General features: G+C 46.4%; 1 protein-coding gene across 2 annotated transcripts in view; it reads right to left on the bottom strand.

Annotated features, from left to right (window-relative positions):
* Positions 1-5,768: 5,768 nt before the first annotated feature.
* Positions 5,769-19,636, bottom strand: part of LANCL2 (LanC like glutathione S-transferase 2) — a 61,786-nt gene continuing 47,918 nt past the window's right edge. The window contains exons 7-9 of one of the 2 annotated variants that reach the window (XM_082471564.1): positions 13,443-13,619; positions 10,634-10,706; positions 5,769-8,276 (exon numbers count right to left, since the gene is read on the bottom strand). In XM_082471564.1, the coding sequence (XP_082327690.1) occupies positions 8,161-8,276; positions 10,634-10,706; positions 13,443-13,619 (366 nt within the window). In that variant the 3' untranslated portion in view covers positions 5,769-8,160. Of the gene's footprint in view, positions 8,277-8,890; positions 9,780-10,633; positions 10,707-13,442; positions 13,620-19,636 lie in introns of those variants that run through there. The other variant, XM_082471565.1, reaches the window with a different exon arrangement.

Here is a 19,636-nt window from a genome sequence, read left to right as displayed (position 1 = left end):
TGAAATGAGGCTAGGATACATATAGCTGATTCACTTTGTTATAAAGCAGAAACTAACACAACATTGTAAAGCAATTATAGTCCAATAAAGATGTTTTAACAAAAAAATGAGGCTAGGGAGATGCAGGAACTGGATTTTAAAATTTAAGTTAATCTTCATTAAACTAATTTACATACAGATACTCATCGGTGGCTAGTGGTTACCATATTGGACAGTGTAGCTCCAGAGTCCAAACCTAACCTCCAAGTTACAGGAAGTGGGAGATGGCAGGACAAGTTTCTGTGGGGAAAGAATCAGACAAACTCATGGGGGAGGTTTATAAGACAACAGTCCTGGTGTCTTCAGAAAGTTGATGTCGTTAAAAACAAAACAAAAAAGCAGGTGAGTGTCCTAGGTAATGAAAAGATTAACAAAATATAAAGCAGGAACCTAGATTGGATCCCGATGGAAAACAACAACAATATAGACTTAAAGCACTCCTGAGTCCGTCAGGGCACCGGACATGGCCTGGATGCAGCGTAATATTACAGAATCATTGTTAGTTTTCTCAGGTGTGACACTGGTATTGTGATTATGCAGCACATTATTATTTTTATTCAATTTTATTTTTTAATAAATTTATTTTTGGCTGTGTTGGGTCTTCATTGCTGCGCGCGGGCTTTTCTCTGGTTGCGGTGAGCGGGGGCTACTCTTCGTTGCGGTGCGCGGGCTTCTCATTGCAGTGGCTTCTCTTGTTGCGGAGCACAGGCCCTAGAGCACACAGGTTTCAGTAGTTGCAGCACGCGGGCTCAGTAGTTGTGGCTCGTGGGCTGTAGAGTGCAGGCTCAGTAGTTGTAGCACACGGGCTTAGTTACTCTGCAGCGTGTGGGATCTTCCCGGACCAGGGATTGAACCTGTGTCCCCTGCATTGGCAGGCGGATTCTTAACCACTGAGCCACCAGGGAAATCCCTACATTTTTTGAAAAAGCTCCCATTGGATCACATTGGTTTACAAACATGCTGTTATTTTTCTGAAAAAAAAAGTTTTTTCTTGATCTTATTTCTCTTACCAACTATGGCCCCATTTCTTTCCTCTCTTTTGCCCCATTTCTTTCCTCTCTTTTGAAAGGCCAACTCCTAGCCTTTCTCTCACTTGCCAGGATCACGTGAAACAGCCGGTCACTCCTCTGCACACGTACAACCTCCTCACTGGCCGCCAGGGAAACAGACCTCTACCCAGTGACTGCTTCTTCTCAACCTCCTTTGCTGGAGCAAACACCTCCCGATTCTTGGCGCTACGTGGCCAAGGCTCGGCCTCAGCTCCTTCCTTCCCTATTCCCTTTCCCCTCACTTTCTGGGTGAGCTCTCCCAGCTCATAGCTGTAAATAATCAATATGCAAATGACTCCAAAGTGACAGTTCCCTCCCAGATTTCTTTCCAAACTCCAGCCATCCCGGTCACCCCAGACTCCACATGCCCTGATCCCCCTGACTGGCCTCTTCCACATCTCAGCTGCTCGCGACGCCCCTTCCAAGGCCAACTCTGCTCTCTCGTGCTCTGCACTGGCCGTCAGGAATCCTACTGGCTCTAGGACACCGCTAGAGGCCGACCATTCTCGCCAAGCCCACATCATCTCTCTCCTGCACCAGCCTTCTGGTTTCCCTACGTCCACCAGGCATTCTCTCAGGATGTCCTCTTCGACGCATAAATCAGATAATGTCCTTCCTTTGCTCAAACCCTCCAGTGGCTCTGTACTTCACCCAGAGTAAAAGCCAAACTCCTCTGAATGGCCTTCCAGGCCCGGGCCTTCCTCCCTCCTCCCCGCGCCTGCTCATTCACTCCGCTCTTGAACAGGGCATGGCCTCTGTCAGGGGCTCTTTCCACAGATACTCATCTGGACAACTCCTTTAATTTCTTCAAGTCTTGGCTCAAATGTCACTGTCTCTAGTCTTACTCTGACCATTCTGTTTAAAACAGTAATTGTGTTCTCTCCACCATCAGTCCCTCTTATTTTGTTTTATTCTATCTTTTTTTCCATATTATTTATTACCTTATAGGAGAAAGTTTCTCCTTATAGGAGAAAATTTGCCTATTTAGCCTTATTGTCTCTCGCTGCTATACCACAAACTCTACAAGATAAGACTTTTTGACTGTTTTGATCACTGATGGATTCCAAGTGCCTAGAATAATGTGTGGCATTGAATAAGCCCTTCATGACTATGTGTTGAATAAATTAACATCCTCAAAGAGATAAGATATTGCAACAAGAAATATGAAGAGGATATACACAAAAGATACCCTGAGAACAAGAAAAACTCCTGGAACTAAACACACAATGGAAGGATTCAAAAATAAAGTTGAAATCTTTTGTAAAGCAAAAAGGTGGAGGGGAAAAAAACATTAAGAAATAAGTCAAGAAAATTTCCTAGAATTGAAACACATGAGTTCCCAGATTGGAAGGGCCTACCAAGAACCCAGGACTACATCGACAGATGAATGGATAAAGCAGATGTGACACATATATACCATGGAATCTTACTTAGCCATAAAAAGAAACAAAATTGAATTATTTGTAGAGAGGTGGATGGACCTAGAGACTGTCATACAGAGTGAAGTCAGAAAAAGAAACAAATACCATATGCTAACACATATATATGAAATCTAAAAAAAACAAAAAAAATGGTTCTGAAGAACCTAGGGGCAGGACAGGAATAAAGATGCAGATGTAGAGAACAGACTTGAGGACACAGGGAGGGGGAAGGGTCAGCTGGGAAGAAGTGAGAGAGTGGCATGGACATATATACACTACCAAATGTAAAATAGATAGCTAGTGGGAAGCAGCCGCATAGCACACGGAGATCAGTTCGGTGCTTTGTGACCACCTGGAGGGGTGGGATAGGGAGGGTGGGAGGGAGACGCAAGAGGGAGGAGATACAGGGATGTATGTGTATGTATAGGTGATTCACTGTGTTATAAAGCAGAAACTAACACACCATTGTAAAGTAATTATACTCCAATAAAGATGTTAAAAAAAAAAAGAACCCAGGACTAGGCTCATTATCATGACAGAGAAAAAACTGTACAATCTGCAAAGTGATCACATCAAAACACAAGATCTGAGCACAAAGAAACAAGAATCAGGGCTTCCCTGGTGGCGCAGTGGTTGAGAATCTGCCTGCTAATGCAGGGGACACGGGTTCGAGCCCTGGTCTGGGAAGATCCCACATGCTGCAGAGCAACTAGGCCCGTGAGCCACAACTACTGAGCCTGCGTGTCTGGAGCCTGTGCTCCATAACAAGAGAGGCCGCGATAGTGAGAGGCCCACGCACCGCGATTAAGAGTGGCCCCCACTTGCCGCAACTAGAGAAAGCCCTCGCACAGAAACGAAGACCCAACACAGCCATAAATAAATAAATAAATAAATTAAAAAAAAAAAAAAAAGAAACAAGAATCACGGTGGCTCTGAGGTTCTCGGAGGTAACGCTGGAAGCTAGAAGTCAGTATGATGCCTTGAAATTTCAGGAGGAAAGTGACTTCCAGTGCAGAATTCTCTAAACAATCTATGATTCAAGTGTCAGAGCAGAACAGTGACACCCTTCAGGCAGGCAAGTTCTCAGAACTTTCAGTTCCGCTGCAGGGAGCATGGTCCTTTTTGCTACTTGAGAGCCTCTGGGGGCAGGACCATCCTGTTCATTACCCCCCTCTTCGTTCCCAGCAGCCAAGCATAAAGCGCTGGATAACTTCCCTATGGCCTCTGTGACAAAATGGTTTGAAAAGCTGGCTTCCTCAGTTTTTGGGACCGTGGGGGACATTTATATGATTATGGGTGGATATAGGATTACGCTTCTTGCTACATGTTTTATTCTCTCATGAACAATACTTTAAGGAGGGTGTAAGGTCCCTGTTAACATGTGACCAGCACTGCATCTGATGATGATCTTATGAAAGCCACAAGAATCTACCTGGTACAGAAGCGGGAAGATCTCCAGGGGCATTAAACAAAGAACAGGCCAGAGGACAGAGAACCCAGCCTCTCTGAACTTTTAGATTTTGTGTAAGCCTCAAATTGTGGCTTGGTTCCTCTTTGCCCCTGTGGCAGACTCTTCCCCTTGAAGGACCTTGGTGCGGCTGGGCACACACACACCCACGCCCACGATGGCCAAAAGCTCGGGGCTGCCAGGCAGAGCAGTGGTACGCGATGGTGGTGTGGCTTGGGATTTTGGAGCTGGCAGACCTGGGTTTTCATTTCATGACTCAGGAGAGTGAGCCCGTTTCTTCACACAAAAGCACTACACGCACACCTTCAACTCCCCCATCACAGAGCACTTGCACATGCTAGATGCCTTCTCCACTTGTTATTCCATTTTAATTCTCCCACTAACCAAATAAGGTGGTCCTGATGACACAGAAAACCTTTGTAGGAAATTGCTTATCCAAGTTCATACGAGTTGGTCCCGTCTCTGCTCCGGATGTCCCCTCCACAGGCTCCTTGACGACAGGGACCAGCCTCACGCCAGAGGTCACCGCGCTGTAAGGCCCAACTGGTCACACTTTCCATGGTGCCCGCCTGCCATTACCAGGAAGTGCACGCCTGGAGGCTTGCTGCCCGCCCGCGTTGCAGAGGAGCCGTCCGAGGTCCCGGCAGAGGAGGGCTTGCCCCGAGGCTGAGCACGGGGCTGCTGCCCTCCGCGGGCATCCGTCAAGGGCAGCGTGAGCCGCAGGAGGACAGTGATCGGCACATCACTCTCAGCACCGAGCACAAGGCCTGGCACGCTGCAGGTGTGCAACAAGCAGCTGCTGGATGGGGGACCTGAGCAAACTGGAGAAGGAAGTGGGGGCAGTGGCAGCTTGTGAGGCCGACTGGATGTCATTATAGCCTCAGTCATCTAGTGACCTAACTCCGGGGAGCAGGGGCCTTGAAGGAGCCTGCAGCCTCCCTCTGATCAGGAAAAGCGATGATGCAGCACAGCCTTCCAGGGCCACCGGCCAGTTTGACAGAAGGCTGACAGGCACTGGGGGTGACCGTCAGGTTGGAATGGACACCTGGCTCCCCTCCAGAAAACAGGATGTGGAAAAATTGAGTCGTGAAAGGAAAGGGCCCTTGAAGCTTAGCAAAGAGACTGGGAAGGAGTAAAGACAGTCTGTAAAAACGTTTGGGGGACCTGGACCTCACACCTGGGTCCTGCTTTTGTGAATTCAGCAAATGAGGTACTAGCGGTTGAGACCGCCTTATGAAGTTAAGAGTAGTATGGAATTGCACTGAATGGTTCAAGGGACCCAGGAGGGCAGGGGTACAGATGACAGGGCCTCTCCGGGGTTTCAATTTCTCACCTTCTGTGCTGGGCACGTAGGGGAAGAGGTACTGAGTACAAGTCAGAGGTATGGCCACTGGCAAGAACTGTCGGGTCTGAAGCCTGACCATCCCTCATTCCGGCTGTGACCCTGGGCAAGGCCACCAGCTTTCTCATTTGTAAGCCAGTGATGAGAAGAGCGCCCACCGCCGTGCACGCTGTGACCCCAGCCGCGCTGTGGCCATGCAGGGTGACTGTAAGTGTAAAGGCCTGTCTCACGGGCAAGCTCAAGACAGGCTTCTCTTGGTACTGCCCAGGGCTCGGAGGCCCTTGGGATGAAGAGAGAAAGCCGTCATTCTAGTGAAGCACCTGGGACGCCATAACATGAGCAATGGCCACGTTTTCCGTGAGGAAGGCCATCTTCAGAACGGTGGCCGAGGCTTCTAACCGTCGCTCTCAAAGGCACACAGAGGTGAGAACAGACGAAGACCCCGCAAGTGTCACAACAAAACCGTGTTTTTACTAAGTACCAAACCAGGGAACCCCACACACTTTCTGGGGACATCAACGTTTTCTCTTTCATATTTTAAAATGGCATTGTGCATACACATTATTTTAAACACTTAGACACATCTTGGATACACAAACGAACGTAAGAAATCACTGTGAGATGCTCTGAGATCCGAAACCGCACTCATCAGAACCACTAAACCAGCTCTGGGGCTCCTCTGCCCCGCTGCCTCCGGGGACGGAGAGCCAGACCCGGCACCGTGCAGCTGCCTGCGTCGCGACCCATGAGGCGGGTTAACGTGGGGTCACAGACTGCATCTCTGTTGACATCCGGCGGGTAAGCGGGAAGGGGTCAATCCAGCTGGCTTCTAAAAAAGACCCTACAAATACAATCTCCTCCATTTACCTCACAAGCGCTCCATCTGCCCTCAGCGCGCGAGTCAGAAACAAGCCGAACATACGTGGCGCGATGCCCAGGTATCACGAAGGGTCACCCTCACTGCTTCCGGTCAGGAGACACGTGGCCAGGACCAGGGCCTCCACGAGCTGCCCCCTCTTGCTGAGTGGGGTGAAGCCTGTGCAGCCCCACTGGCCTCCCCTGAGAACTGAGACGGCTCAGGTAACACTTTATGCCAAAGCCCCGGGGGCTGCTGCTGGGCTCTGGCTGAGGTGGCCGCGGTGCAGCTGGGCTGACCTGTGACGCCAGGGGAGCTCTTGGGACAACCAGCCCCTCCGCTCAGTCGCGTCCCGCCGGCAGGTCCCGGGGAACCGGGCTGCCTGAGACGCGTATGAGCAAATCCACAACGCTGAGGATTTATAGCCGTGGAAGTCATCAGCCTGACTTGAAAAGAACAGCCGTGACTGAGACTCACGAGGCATCGTTGAGAAACCGAAGGGCACGTGTCAGGGGGCAGCCCCACCACCAGGGCTCAGCAGCATCCTAGGAGCTGCAGAGAATTACACGCGTGTGAAGGAATCCGTCTTCTACATGGACATCCTTTCACCTTTACGAAAGGAGTGGAAACGAGGGCTGATAAACATTTGACAATCCCTTGTAGATAAGGACCAGACCATCAGAGAGACCTATCTTGTCCTTTATGATCTGGCCTTAGCTCATGAGAAGTCTGTAGAAAGTCCTAGACCACTCATCCCATGACAGCAAAACTCTTCTAAAAACAGATTTACAGGGTAAAATTATTGAGGGTACGCTAAGCCAAATTAATGCCCAGTTTTAAAATAAAAAATGTCAGACAGACAGTATCGTAATTTTCTTGGTTAGAAGACTTTTCCATATGCATAAATGCAGACTAGTACTTTATGCTTAATACATTTCATCAAAAGTGAGACTTTTATCACCCAAATAGTAGACAAAAATAAGGACTAAATTCATTCCAAATCTGTACTTTGATAACTTACCAAATTTTGGAATAAGTTTAATTGGAGGGACATGGGAAGAGATGAGTATCTTTCTGCTTATTACGCATCTGGAATTGTATCCACTGTACTTACAACACTAAGTTATAATGTTGATAGAACTGAGGTGCAGCCTATTTTAATAACATACACTGAATCTAGACTTGCCAACCCTCAGTCACTGCTACACGATTTACAATGTGGCCACGAAAACGGTTCCCTTGAATGGCCCTGGTGTCATGAGTCCACTCCCCAGGGCACGAGCTGCCTTGGATTGCGAGGAGGGTCCGGAACTTCACACAAAGAGCCTGAGAAAGGGAGCCCCAGCAGAGCTGCAATGCACCCCCTTTGGCTTCTTAAAAACACTGAGGTGAGCACAAAACACGAAGAGGGAGCATTCGACTACCTGGTGGAAAGGCTCACCACCCCCTACTCCAGCAAACCCCTCTACCTGTTCTATTTCTTTTCATTTCTGGAGTGGTCTTTCTCTCATGCTGATCTGAAAGGTACCCACAGAAAATGCTGGAAAGTCTTACCACTGGGACATCGCTGCGGAGAATCTTCTGCTACATAGGAGAGACACCACCTGCCTATTTCCTCTTTGTCAGTACAGAAAACACCCCACTTTAAATATTATGTACAGAGAAGAGGCTGCCACGTGCCCTCATGCACAGCCAGCTCGGGCTCATGGACAGAGAAGGGCTTCCGTTTAGAACAACGTACACCTACAGACAGCAAACGCCAAGAGACATGCACACACTACAGAGAACGGGACACGAGGAATTCACACTTTACACCAGTGAGGGGACACTGTTACAGAACGCGGATGGGATGCTCTGTCACCACACTCTGACACAGGGGGTCTGGGAGGGTGTCTGCTTCTCCTTTTTCTCCCTCTTTCAGGATTCACACTTGGTTCTGTGTCAGGCACTAAGCAACCCGGTGGCTTCTGGTCCAGCTGGATCTCTCAGTAGTCTTTTTGAACCTCTGTATCCGTCTGTGGAGAGCCGAGCTCAAATGCTGGAAACCGTGATGCCTCCGGGGCCAGGATGTCGGAGAGGAAGTGAACAGTGCCAGCCATACCTGCAACGCAAAACGCGGTCCTTCGTGAGAAAGGGTGCGCGGCGGGGTCCAGAACCAAGTGACCTCTGATCACTGCCTTTACTGGGGCTGTAAGGATGTGGGAAAAGGTGGGGAGGACTTTGAAAATAACTTCACACACACAAAAAGGAAATCTTCCCATTAGCACCCAGCAGGTAATACCAGTTTTCTTCATTATCTTAATTTTAAAAATTGGTTTCTGAGCTTTAATCTTGTATCTTGACACTTTAAGATGATTTCACAGAAGTGCTAACAAAAAAGTTAAGGGCGCTGCTATTGTGATATTCCAACATATAAACTTCCTCTCAGAGCCTTTACGTTTTTATTCCAAACGGAACGTTGCACTTTGGGTTTCAAAAATGTTATTTTAAAACGACCTTTACTTGCTTGGTCAAAATCCCCACCGGCAATCACTGCAGTAACTCAGCAGCCTACCCGAAGGATCCCGTGGCGGGAGGGAGCTCCTCCACGAAGGTCCTGGGCGCTGCGGGCCCTTCCAGCCTAGCGGCCTCCACACCGGCACTCACCCAGCCAACGAGAAGCTAGTTAGTGTCTCCTGCCAGGCACTTGTGAGGCACAGGGGCCCAGAAGAATGCAAGAGCTTCCAGCCTCTCGGGAGGCTACATTCAAAGATTTTCACCCGCTGGGGCTTTGAATTTGCCATTATAAACTTGAATTTATGAACCTGCATGAACTCCACTTAGAGTTCAGGTATTAACTGTGTTATATCTGATACAAATACACCTCATTTTTATGACACAAAAGACGAAAATTTTTATTCTGAGAAACATTTTTTCGTTACGGTTTCTTTGAATATTAAAAAGATCTTATTCAGCAAAGGATAATGACAAATGCTCTAACTTTTGCTCATTTATCTATTATATGAATAAAATATTATCAGTAGCAGAAATAAAACACGGCATAGCACTACAGACAATTCAGACATCAAGAAGATAATGAAGGACTACTACCAAAGCTTTATGCACGTAAATTTAACCCCGCAGGTGAACTGGAGCAATATCTTGAAAATACAAACTACTAAAACTCACTGAATATGAACCAGATAACTTAACAGCCTTGTAACCTATTAAACAAATAGAATTTGTAAATTTAAAACTCCCGAAAAAGAAATCTCTTGGCTAGGAAGTTTTCGCTGAAGAATGCTACCAAACATTTAAATGAGAATTCCTCCACCAATTAATATACAATCTATTACAGAAAACAGAGAAGGTACTTCTCAATACAGTTTATTAGGCCAGTATTACCCAGATAGCAAAACCAGACAAACACATTATAAGAAAGGAAAACTACAGGCCAATATTCCTCATGAATATAGACGCAAAAATCATCAACAACATATTAGCAAATATAATTCTGCAATACATAAAAAGCATTGTACACCATGGCCAAGTAAGGTGTATTCCAGAGATGCAAGGTTGGCTTAATATTTGAAAATCAACCAATGTGATCCACAATGCTAGGGGCCTGAAGAAGAAAAACCACATGATCTTATCACCTGATGCAAGAAAAGCACCTGACAAAATTCAACACCCATCTATCATTTGATTTTTTAAAAAGTATTCATGTATTCCTTATGAAATTTATTTTGGAATTACTATAAAAGGTGGCTCTAAAGTAATTAAAAAGTTACCATCCATTTATCCTAACACCATTTAACGTTTGCCCTCTGGTTTCTGTGGCTTATGTTCCAAATTACCATCACACACACACACACACACACACACACACACAACAAAGAATATCTGAGTCTCTGTAGGACTTCCGTTTTGTTTTCCTGAATTATATTCTATGCGTTGTGTGTGCCTGGAGCAGACTCACAATGCGTTTGCTGGTTTCTTTCATTGCTCTTGTTTTTCAGAACTGTCTTCAATATTCTCATTATTTTTTCCAACTACTAATATTTGAATTTACTAATACTTTTAAATTACTAATATTAATTACTTATACTTCTTTACATGACTTAATTAAATACATTTAAGTAACTAGCCAAGTTTGCTGTGAATACATCAATACTACATGCACAATATTACTGATGAAATGCACAGGAGTAAACTTATTTTCTTCCATTACTGAGCAGCAGACAGTCTACGCCTATACACGTCACAAAAGATCTAAAAATACTTGGAAGAAGTTCACAGGAGCACAAAACAGGCAAGGTAAAGAGACTCAATATAATTTTCAGCAATGAACGACTTTGCACACAGTATTTACCAGCTGTGCAGCGATTACTAACTAAGATCAACCGTGATGGTGCAGAGTCAGGAGAACCAAATGCACACACCCAGATACTTAAACCTGGAGTTCTCCCTCACTCTTACCTTCAAAGAGAGAATAGGGTCTGTCAGGAATGCGGCAGCCATGTGTTCCATAGTCTAGGCACCATTCTGCAAACTAGGGAGAAAGACATTTCTTTTTAAGAGTGGGGATTTCACTTGGTGAAAATGGAATGCATAAGACACTGCAGTGAATTCACCAAGAATCAAAGAAACCAGACTCCCAGGCAAGAGTGGCCAGGAGTGTGAGCTCGGAGGGACTCGGCACCACCTGTTCTGAGCAGGTGAGACCTGGCGAGCTCTGTCACCTGCCTCGGCCTGTTTCCTCCTCTGTAGGGGGGAATTTACCTAGGAAGGTTGTTGGGAAGACTGAAGTAAGAGATCTCACAACCCAACAACCTCTGGTCTTTTCTAAGCACTGCCTCCTGCCCCTGCAGGCGCTCCGCCCAGATTAAAACACTGGCTCTGAACCGCTCGCCTGGCTCTGCTCTCTGGGCTCACCGCCAGCCCCTCTGCTGAGCACGCAGCCCTCCCTCCCGCCTCCTCCTCCCCCCACCGCTCCCCACTGCCCACCCTGTTCATCTTGAAAACTCATCCCTCAGCTTTTTCAGCAATTTCCTTTGAGCTCCCCCACCCTTTCTTCTTAAACCTCTTCAATGGATTTTTATAACATTATAATAAATTTAAGCTAACTTATTTTTTGTCATATGTATATAAAGAATCATAAATTCAGCACATATACAATAAAACTTTCTACCCTCCAAATCTGCTCACTCTTCTACCTTGTTTGATGCACCACCATCTATCTGGTTTCCTTAGTCAGAGATCAGAGAGACATTCATACATTTCTGTCTTCTCCACATTAAAAACACCCACTGAATTCTGTGGGCTCAGCTCAATATCTGGTTTTTTTTAGTGTCTATCAAGAGGAATTTATTTTTTTAACATCTTTATTGGAGTATACTTGCTTTACAATGGTGTGTTAGTTTCTACTTTATAACAAAGTGAATCAGCTACATCAGTATCTTAAGTGTTTCTGAATCTCTCCTCTTTAGTATCAGAGCCAATGCCCTTGGTTTATAACTCAACATTTCTTGCATTAATTATTAAACAACAATTTGGAGAAACACAAATTGTTTACCTCTACCTCATCCGTTCCACCGTGGCCACGGCAATCCGAGAGGAGCCTGAACGTGAATCACAAACCTTTGGGAAGCCCCGCTTGCAGATGAGAACCACCCAGGAGCTGGCACCGGGGGGCCGGGGCTCCCGCAGAACCAGGCCCAGGGTGGGGTCCAGGCACTCTTTTAAAGCTCCCAGTGACTCTAAGGCGTAACCAAGGCTCAGATCTACTGACTAAGGGGAAGGACTAGCTTTCTTTGGCCTCGGCCCCTCTGCCCTCACCCCTTGCCCGTGCACCCTCCCGCGCTGAGCGCTCAGGGTCAGGCTGCACTGTGCCCTGCCTGCCTCCATGCTCTGCAGGGGCTCTTCCCCTACTGGGGTGCACTTCGCCTCCCCACGCCCTTCCTGGCCCACCTGAAAAGCTCCACATCTTTAGAAAACTAGCTGTGCCTCAGCCCCCACGAAGCCTTCCCCAGTCCCCGTATGTTCTTACCCAGCTGCTACTGCGACTGCCGTGCACCCGAACTGCCCCTCGCCTGGCTGACCCCAGCTCCTGCCCTGCTCTGCGCTGGCCAAGGGGACGCTGCGGGCCCCAGGGTACTCACCACGCCAGCTTCCTCGGCTGGCGGCACCCCTCCCACCGCCCGCTCAAGCTCCAGCTCTGCTCTGGGTCTCGGCCTACGTGGTGTCCCCGACGCCCGGGTCAGGCGCCCGCCCCCTGCATCCCCACGATACCCTGCGCGGCCTCTGTTGAGTGTGGGCACCACGACCGCGTGCGGGACTCGGGCGGGGCACCAGGACGGAGGGCTCTGCTCCATCTGGTGTGGGAAAAGGCTTCCGAACAGTAATAAATACACAGAATAAGCCACCCGAATGCCGCCATCCATCAAGGGTCATTGGACATTTTGGCGCATTTTCTTCCAATCTTTTTTTCTGTGTTCCTGTCACTTTATTTTGTGACGTGTGCATAGTAATAAAAACACCAGCAAACGTTTACTGAGTCTTGCTCTGTGCGTTCATTTTCGCACATCCGATGCGTCTTAAGCCTGTCCTCGGTGCCGGCACCGTCCCAGGCACTGCGTAGGGTCGGGACGTTGACTAGGAAGATGACGCAGCTCGTGGTCTAGGGTGCGGCACACCAGGGACAAGCAGAAGCGCACAGTGACCACCCCAGGGGCTCTGTCACGGGCAGACCTCAGAGCTCGCCTCCACCAGGCAGATTTCGGGGAAGCCCCAGGAACGCTGTGCCCTGTGGAGAGCGTGCGGCAAGGCGGGGGAGAGGCAGGCAGGGGCCGAGGCGCACGGGGCTCTCCACTTCCGGGCTGTGGGTGCTGCTCACGGGCAGTGGGAAACCACTGGAGGATTTTAAGCAGGGACAACTACCGACGGCCTGCCCATTACCTCAATTAATTCCTCCTGGAACAAATTTAGGAGGCGGGTAGTATTTTTACAGATGAGGAAACTGAGGCTTGAAGAAGGGGCGCCCCAAAGTCATGAAGCTAATAAATGCACAGGAGGGCATCCTAACAAGTCACGGAACTCCAGAATGCATTTCCACCCCTTAGTCCCATTGTACAGATGGAACGGCCAAGGCACACGGCCGCCAGGGACAAGGCTCTGCAGAGGAAACCGCAGAGATGGGAGAAACATGTCTGAAGGAGGAGAGAGCTGTATTTGGGCTGTGTGTGTGCCCTGGAGGATTGAGAAGCGGTTTGGATAGCGATGTCCTTACCTTGCAAGCGCGGTAGAGGTACTTTTTATCCCGCGTGAGGTGGTAAAGGGAAAGGAAAGAGTAGCCGTTCCCAGCGGTCCCGTGGCAGATCCCATAGCCCTTCCGCAGCAAACCTCGCTGCCAAATCACATCGCTGCACTCCATGGCGTCCTTCAAGTACTTCTCCTCCTTAAAAACCTGGGCAATGAAAAACAAAGCAGTGTTAAACAGATGTCTTATGCAACGAGTTAGCAAAACATTTCCCCTTTCTGTTTAGAAAACTGCACGACGTTCAGAAACCTGAAATGACGGGTAAACCAAGCCCAGCGGCAGCGGTACTGCACCAGGCACCGTGCAGCCCAAGCCACTCCTCTCCCCCCTTCGCCTGCCTTCGAGTTCATGGTTTTTCAAAAGCAGTTCTAAAGTTCCAACGGTTATCAGGAAGGCTACCAGACCTTCTTGGTAAGATGCTCTGTCACAGATGAACCACCTGTGCCTCCTGGGGCCTGCAGGCTGCAGCTGTGACACTCCTACTAGTGCAGAGGGCAGTCGAGGATCCCACACTGTCCCGTCATCCAGGTCAGGAACATTCCACATCCTCGTTAGCCACACATCCAACGCACCTGACGAGCTGTCATACACCGTCACAAGGAAACCCGCAGAGAGCGTCCTCAGCCCAGCGGCAGGCGGCATCACCTCCACGCAGTGGTTTACGGGTATGGAGGGACAAACGCGCTCGGCGGAGGCAAGTGCGCCAGCGTGAGGACGCTTTCGCCCCCCCCAGATTCCCCCTGACACTCTTCTCTGTCTCCTCACATTTCATTTATTTTCTTTCCCCGGTCCTCTCCTCTGAATCTGTTATTAGCAGTCTCCCCTGCTTAGCTCATTCCATTCTAGTGCAAATGAGTTTTGGACCACGGATCAGAGGCCAAAGGTCACTGGAGAAGAGCTCCTTGGGGCGGCAAAGGGGATCCTCCTTGTGAGTGCTGAGCGCGACTCCTGGGCACCCGCTGAGGCGGCTCTGAGGTGCAGGAGAACCAAGGTGCCCGAACTGTGACCAGCGCCCGCCGCGGCCAGAGGGGGAAGAGGCAGCGCCCGCCGCGGCCAGAGGGGGAAGAGGCAGATCCGCGTTTCCGTCGCCGCTCCTGGTGCGGAGCCTCGCCAGGGCCAGGAGCAAGACTCCCAGCCATAACAGCAGCTGAGACGCGGCCTCTGGGGTCCCTGAGCGTGCGTCTCAGCTCTGTCACCTTTTAAATGTGACTGAGGACAAGTCACCTCTTAGGTCTTAATGTACTACAAAAAGATACCATTTCTTCATCTCAGCGGCTTGCTGTATTAAAAAGAAATAACATACAAGAAGCTCTTAGAACACTGCCTGGCACACGGTTAGTGCTACTTCTGAGCTGTCATTAACCACCATCCTTTCTATGTTATCATGCCAGCACAATATTTCATCCTCTCATTTGCATCTTAAGCCTCTTACAATGAATTATAAAAGGAACCTTCTTCCCATCCTAAAAAAGATTAGGTCAAAGCTGACAGGTGAAAGGAGACTGTTTTGGAGGCTATGTCATAAAATCACACGGAAAGTAAGGCCAGTCCTAAAGAAAACCTGACTGGCTCCTTTCTGATGGTCACCCAGTGGTACATGAAACCAGGCGGATTTCCTTCCCGTTCTCCCTGCCCCCCTGGTGAGACTGAAGCTGCTAGAGGCACCCCACACAGTGAGCGTCACCTTCCTTCCCCGGCGCGTGCCCGCAGCACGCCCACCACGCCCACTACCGTCACACACTCGTGCTCCACGTGAGGAGCTACTCTGAACAGTGGGACATTTGAGGGGCTCCCCTGGTGGCGCAGTGGTTAAGAATCCACCTGCCAACGCAGGGGACACGGGTTCGAGCCCTGGTCCGGGAAGATCCCACAGGCCGCGGAGCAACTAAGCCCGTGCGCCACAACTACTGAGCCTGCGCTCTAGAGCCCGTGAGCCACAACTACTGAGCCCGCGAGCCACAACTACTGAGCCCATGAGCCACAACTACTGAGCCCACGAGCCACAACTACTGAGCCCGTGAGCCACAACTACTGAGCCTGCGCTCTAGAGCCCGTGCTCCGCAACAAGAGAAGCCACTGCATTGAGAAGCCCGTGCACCGCAACAAAGAGTAGCCCCCGCTCGCCTCAACTAGAGAAAGCCCGCGCAGGGCAACGAAGACCCAACGCAGCCATAAATAAATAAACAAACAAATAAATAAATATTCCTTAAAAAAAAATAAATAGTGGGGCATTTGAAAATTTAATGAACACTGAAGCTCCCAGATTTATCTTCTCTACATTGTAGCCTTATAACTTGGCCAGAAAATCTATTTACTGATCCACATTACCTCTCTCAAATCGTAAATTACCCTGGGAAATGTCATGACAGAAAGTTTGAAGAGACAGCGCGATGCAGAGGAAGATGTTAAGAGATCTGGAGTCGGAAGCCATGGCTGGACTCCCTCTTCCACTATAACTGACCGAGTAACTTTGGGTGAGTCATCATAACTTCTCTGAGTCTGTCTGCTCACATTAGAAAATGAACTGATGCTGAGACGACCAAATGTTGAAAACAGAGACAAGCATTTGGGGCAGTTATTAACAATCTTTAAGGATGAAAAAGAAACTAAACACATCATCAATGAATGGTTTGGAAATCTCAGAGAAACATCACTATAAAAAGAAATAGATATTCAGGAACAGAAAAAACACCAATAGATGAAATTAAAAACTTACTGAGTAAGGCTTAATAGAGAAGAACTCATTAGTGAATATGAAGGTAAATAAACAGAAATTATACAATCTGAATTACAGAAAAGAAATTAAAAACAAAAGCCTCAGAGACCTGTTGGAAAGTAAAGGCCTAACGTTTACCAAATGTAGTGGAAGACATACAAGTTTTCAAGAAGCTTAAAGGCTCTCAAGCAGGATAAATACAAACAGATACACATGGGTACATGATAAAATATTGAAAACCAAAAAGTAAGAGGAAATCCCGAAAGCTTCCAGAGAAAACACAGACTACTTGTAAGAGAACAATATAAAGAATGACTAACATCCTAGAAATAGTGAAGGCCAGAAGACAGTGGAGCAGTATCTTTAAAGAACTGAAAGGAAAAAAAACCCAAAACTGTTAGCGTAGATATTCAGCAAAAATATCTTCAAAGAATGAAGGTGAAATTTACAATAGCCAAGACACAGAAGTAACCTAAATGTCCACAGACAGATGAATGGATAAAGAAGATGTCGTACATATATACAATGGAATACTACTCAGCCATAAAAAAATAAGAAAATAATGCCACTTGCAGCGACATGGATGGACCTAGAGATTATCACACTAAGTGAAGTAAGTCAGACAGAGAAAGACAAATACCATATGACATCACTTACATGTGGAATCTAAAGTATGGCACAAATGAACTTATCTATGAAACAGAAACAGACTCACAGACATAGAAAACAAACTTATGGTTACCAAAGGGGAAAGGGGGGAGAGATAAATTAGGAGTTAGGATTAACATACATACACACTACTATATATAAACAACAAGGTCCTACTGTATAGCACAGGGAACCACACTCAATATCTTATAATAATCTGTAAGGGAAAAGAATCTGAAAAAGGATATATATAATATCTCTGAATTACTTTGCTGTACACCTGAAACCAACACAACACTGTAAATCAACTATACTTCAATAAAAAAAATAAAATGAGAGTGAAGAGTAGGAGGCAGGGGTACCACAGCCCTGAGAACACACACTGTTCCACATCTAACCCTTCGCAGAGTGAACCTAACTTTTCTGAACCACTGTGGACTAGAACACACCCTGTCCCTTCCTCAGACCTGGTCACCGAGACCTTACTCCTCTCTCTCCTCTGTATAAATAACCCTGTTGTGGATTTCATGGTATGAAGTAGAATTCAGAATTTTTTAATAGCTGGTGTAATTTTCCATTGAGCTATAAGATTCTGACCTTACTCCCTCTGCCTCTTAAGCTTTTCCAAGGGAAAACTGGGTTGATTTTTTTCTTTTATGGCTTAATACATGACTACATGCAACAGCCTTTGGGATGCAAATCATTATCTGTCTTACTGCCATGGTGTTTATCATTTCTTCATAAACATTGTGAATAACAAGGTCTGCTCCAAGGAAATGAAGCGTTTTTAACTCTTTCATCTTTTTATCCAATATTTCCTTTATCTTCTTTAAGATGATTTCAACTATTAAAATTAAAGCCTTTAAGGAAAATATCAAAAAAGGAAAAATGAGCTCATATTCAGTGAAACTGGATTGGTAAGAGGGTTTGGACTTGCCAAGAAACAAACACGACAGGAAGTTAATAACACTACTTAACATTTTTTTTTTATTCTCATAAGCAGAAGTGACGTTTCAGCTGATGCATTTACAAGACCTCTTCCAATAACAATACTCAATTTATTAGGAGATTAAACTTACAGTATTTTAGTAGTTAATTAAAAATCTAATTCCTAAGAGGCATTTCCACTGTAGGTCTTGGAGAGAAGGAATCCTTCACAATTTTCCACTTCAATTTTTTTTACATCTTCCATTTAGACTTAGTAGCCAATTTGATGGGGCAGCAGAATTGAGTTTTCTTAAGTACAGGGCAATATTCACCTCTCTCATTGCTTTTGCTTATGATTAGGCAATCCTAAAGTGCAAGGGAATTTCTGGATCAGTTATTACAAAACCCCTGTTCTCTGCAGTTTTTGGAATAATAAAGAAATGTCCACAGAATTGATCTAGATGTTCACAGTGAGGATAGCATTCTTCACAAACCACCACAAGATGTGGAAGGAAGATTGAGGCACCACCCCCTGAGGGACTGTTTCAGATTTTGCCCATGGAAATCACCATTGTAGGAAAAACCAGGAAGTAACCAAAACTTTCACCTATATTAGGAAAAGTTCCCTGGTATGTAAAGCAGATGTACCAGTAATCCCAAAATGTCAAGCTCACCTTGAAAACTATAAAGCAATTCGGTACAAACTGCACCAGTGCCACAGGAATATGTAACAGTAGGAATTCTACTGTTAGATTGTATCAGTTCATTTGGATGTCAAGGACCACACATCATCATCACAGAGAACTGCAAGAAATTTTCTTAAATTAGAGGAAGATACAGCATCCTCGTTGCCACAGATTCCACAACGATCTACAAACTAGAGGCTGTGTGCCGGACATGCACTCCTTGCCAGAATCATCTCTTTGACGATGCATCATCCTCTAAGTAATCTGCTGAATCAATGGAAGCCAGGCCAAAGGAGTTCCGACTGGGGCATTCAAGTGGGTGGCTCCAGGCGGAACATGGTGTCCATATGGCACTCACCACCCGAGGCAGGGCCGGAGGCACGGGACTGTTTAGCAATGAGCTGGGATCCAAATGCATGCACTACAACTAAAATCTACTGTCCTTTATTTTCCATTTAAAAAAAAAAAAAAAGAATGAAAGTGTAATAAAGACATATTTAAGATAAGTGATAATCAATGTGTTGTCACCAAACCTGGACTATAAGAAATGCTAAAGGAAGTTCTCTGGGCTGAAGGAAATGATACTTGATAGAAATCTGGACCTTCAAGAAGGAATGAAGAGCACTGAAAGGAGGAAATATACAAATAAATATCAAAGACCATCTTCTTTGCTTGTCTTAATTTCTTTAAAATACACAGGACTATTTAAAAAGCAAAACTTATAAAACTATACTGGGGTTTATAACATTTGTTGATACATCTGACAGATGTTATAAACATGTACAGAACTGCTGTCAAGAGAACTAGGCACTTACTATTTTCTTACATTTTATATGAAGTGTACAATTCTAAGCAGACTGTGAAAAGTTAAGGATGTATATTGCAATGTTAAAGATGTATATTTAGCAACCACTAAAAAAATGTACAAATAGATATAGTTAAAAGAGTCAACAGAGAAATTAAACTGGAATTCCAGAAAATATTCAGTTACTCTCTCCTACCTCCCTAAAAAGGCAAGAAAGAAAAAACAGAGGAGGAAAAAAAAGTTCCAAGATGTAGCCAATAGAAACCATATGGAAAAATGGCGGAGCTAAATCCAACCACATAAATAATTACATTAACTATATATGAACTAAACATTCCAAATAAAAGGCTGAGGTTGTTAGACTGCATTGCTAGACAACTCC

The sequence above is a fragment of the Balaenoptera physalus genome, assembly GCF_965194825.1.
Source record: "Balaenoptera physalus genome assembly, chromosome: 8".
Classification (NCBI taxonomy): domain Eukaryota; kingdom Metazoa; phylum Chordata; class Mammalia; order Artiodactyla; family Balaenopteridae; genus Balaenoptera; species Balaenoptera physalus.
This window is presented reverse-complemented; position numbering and strand designations above follow the sequence as displayed.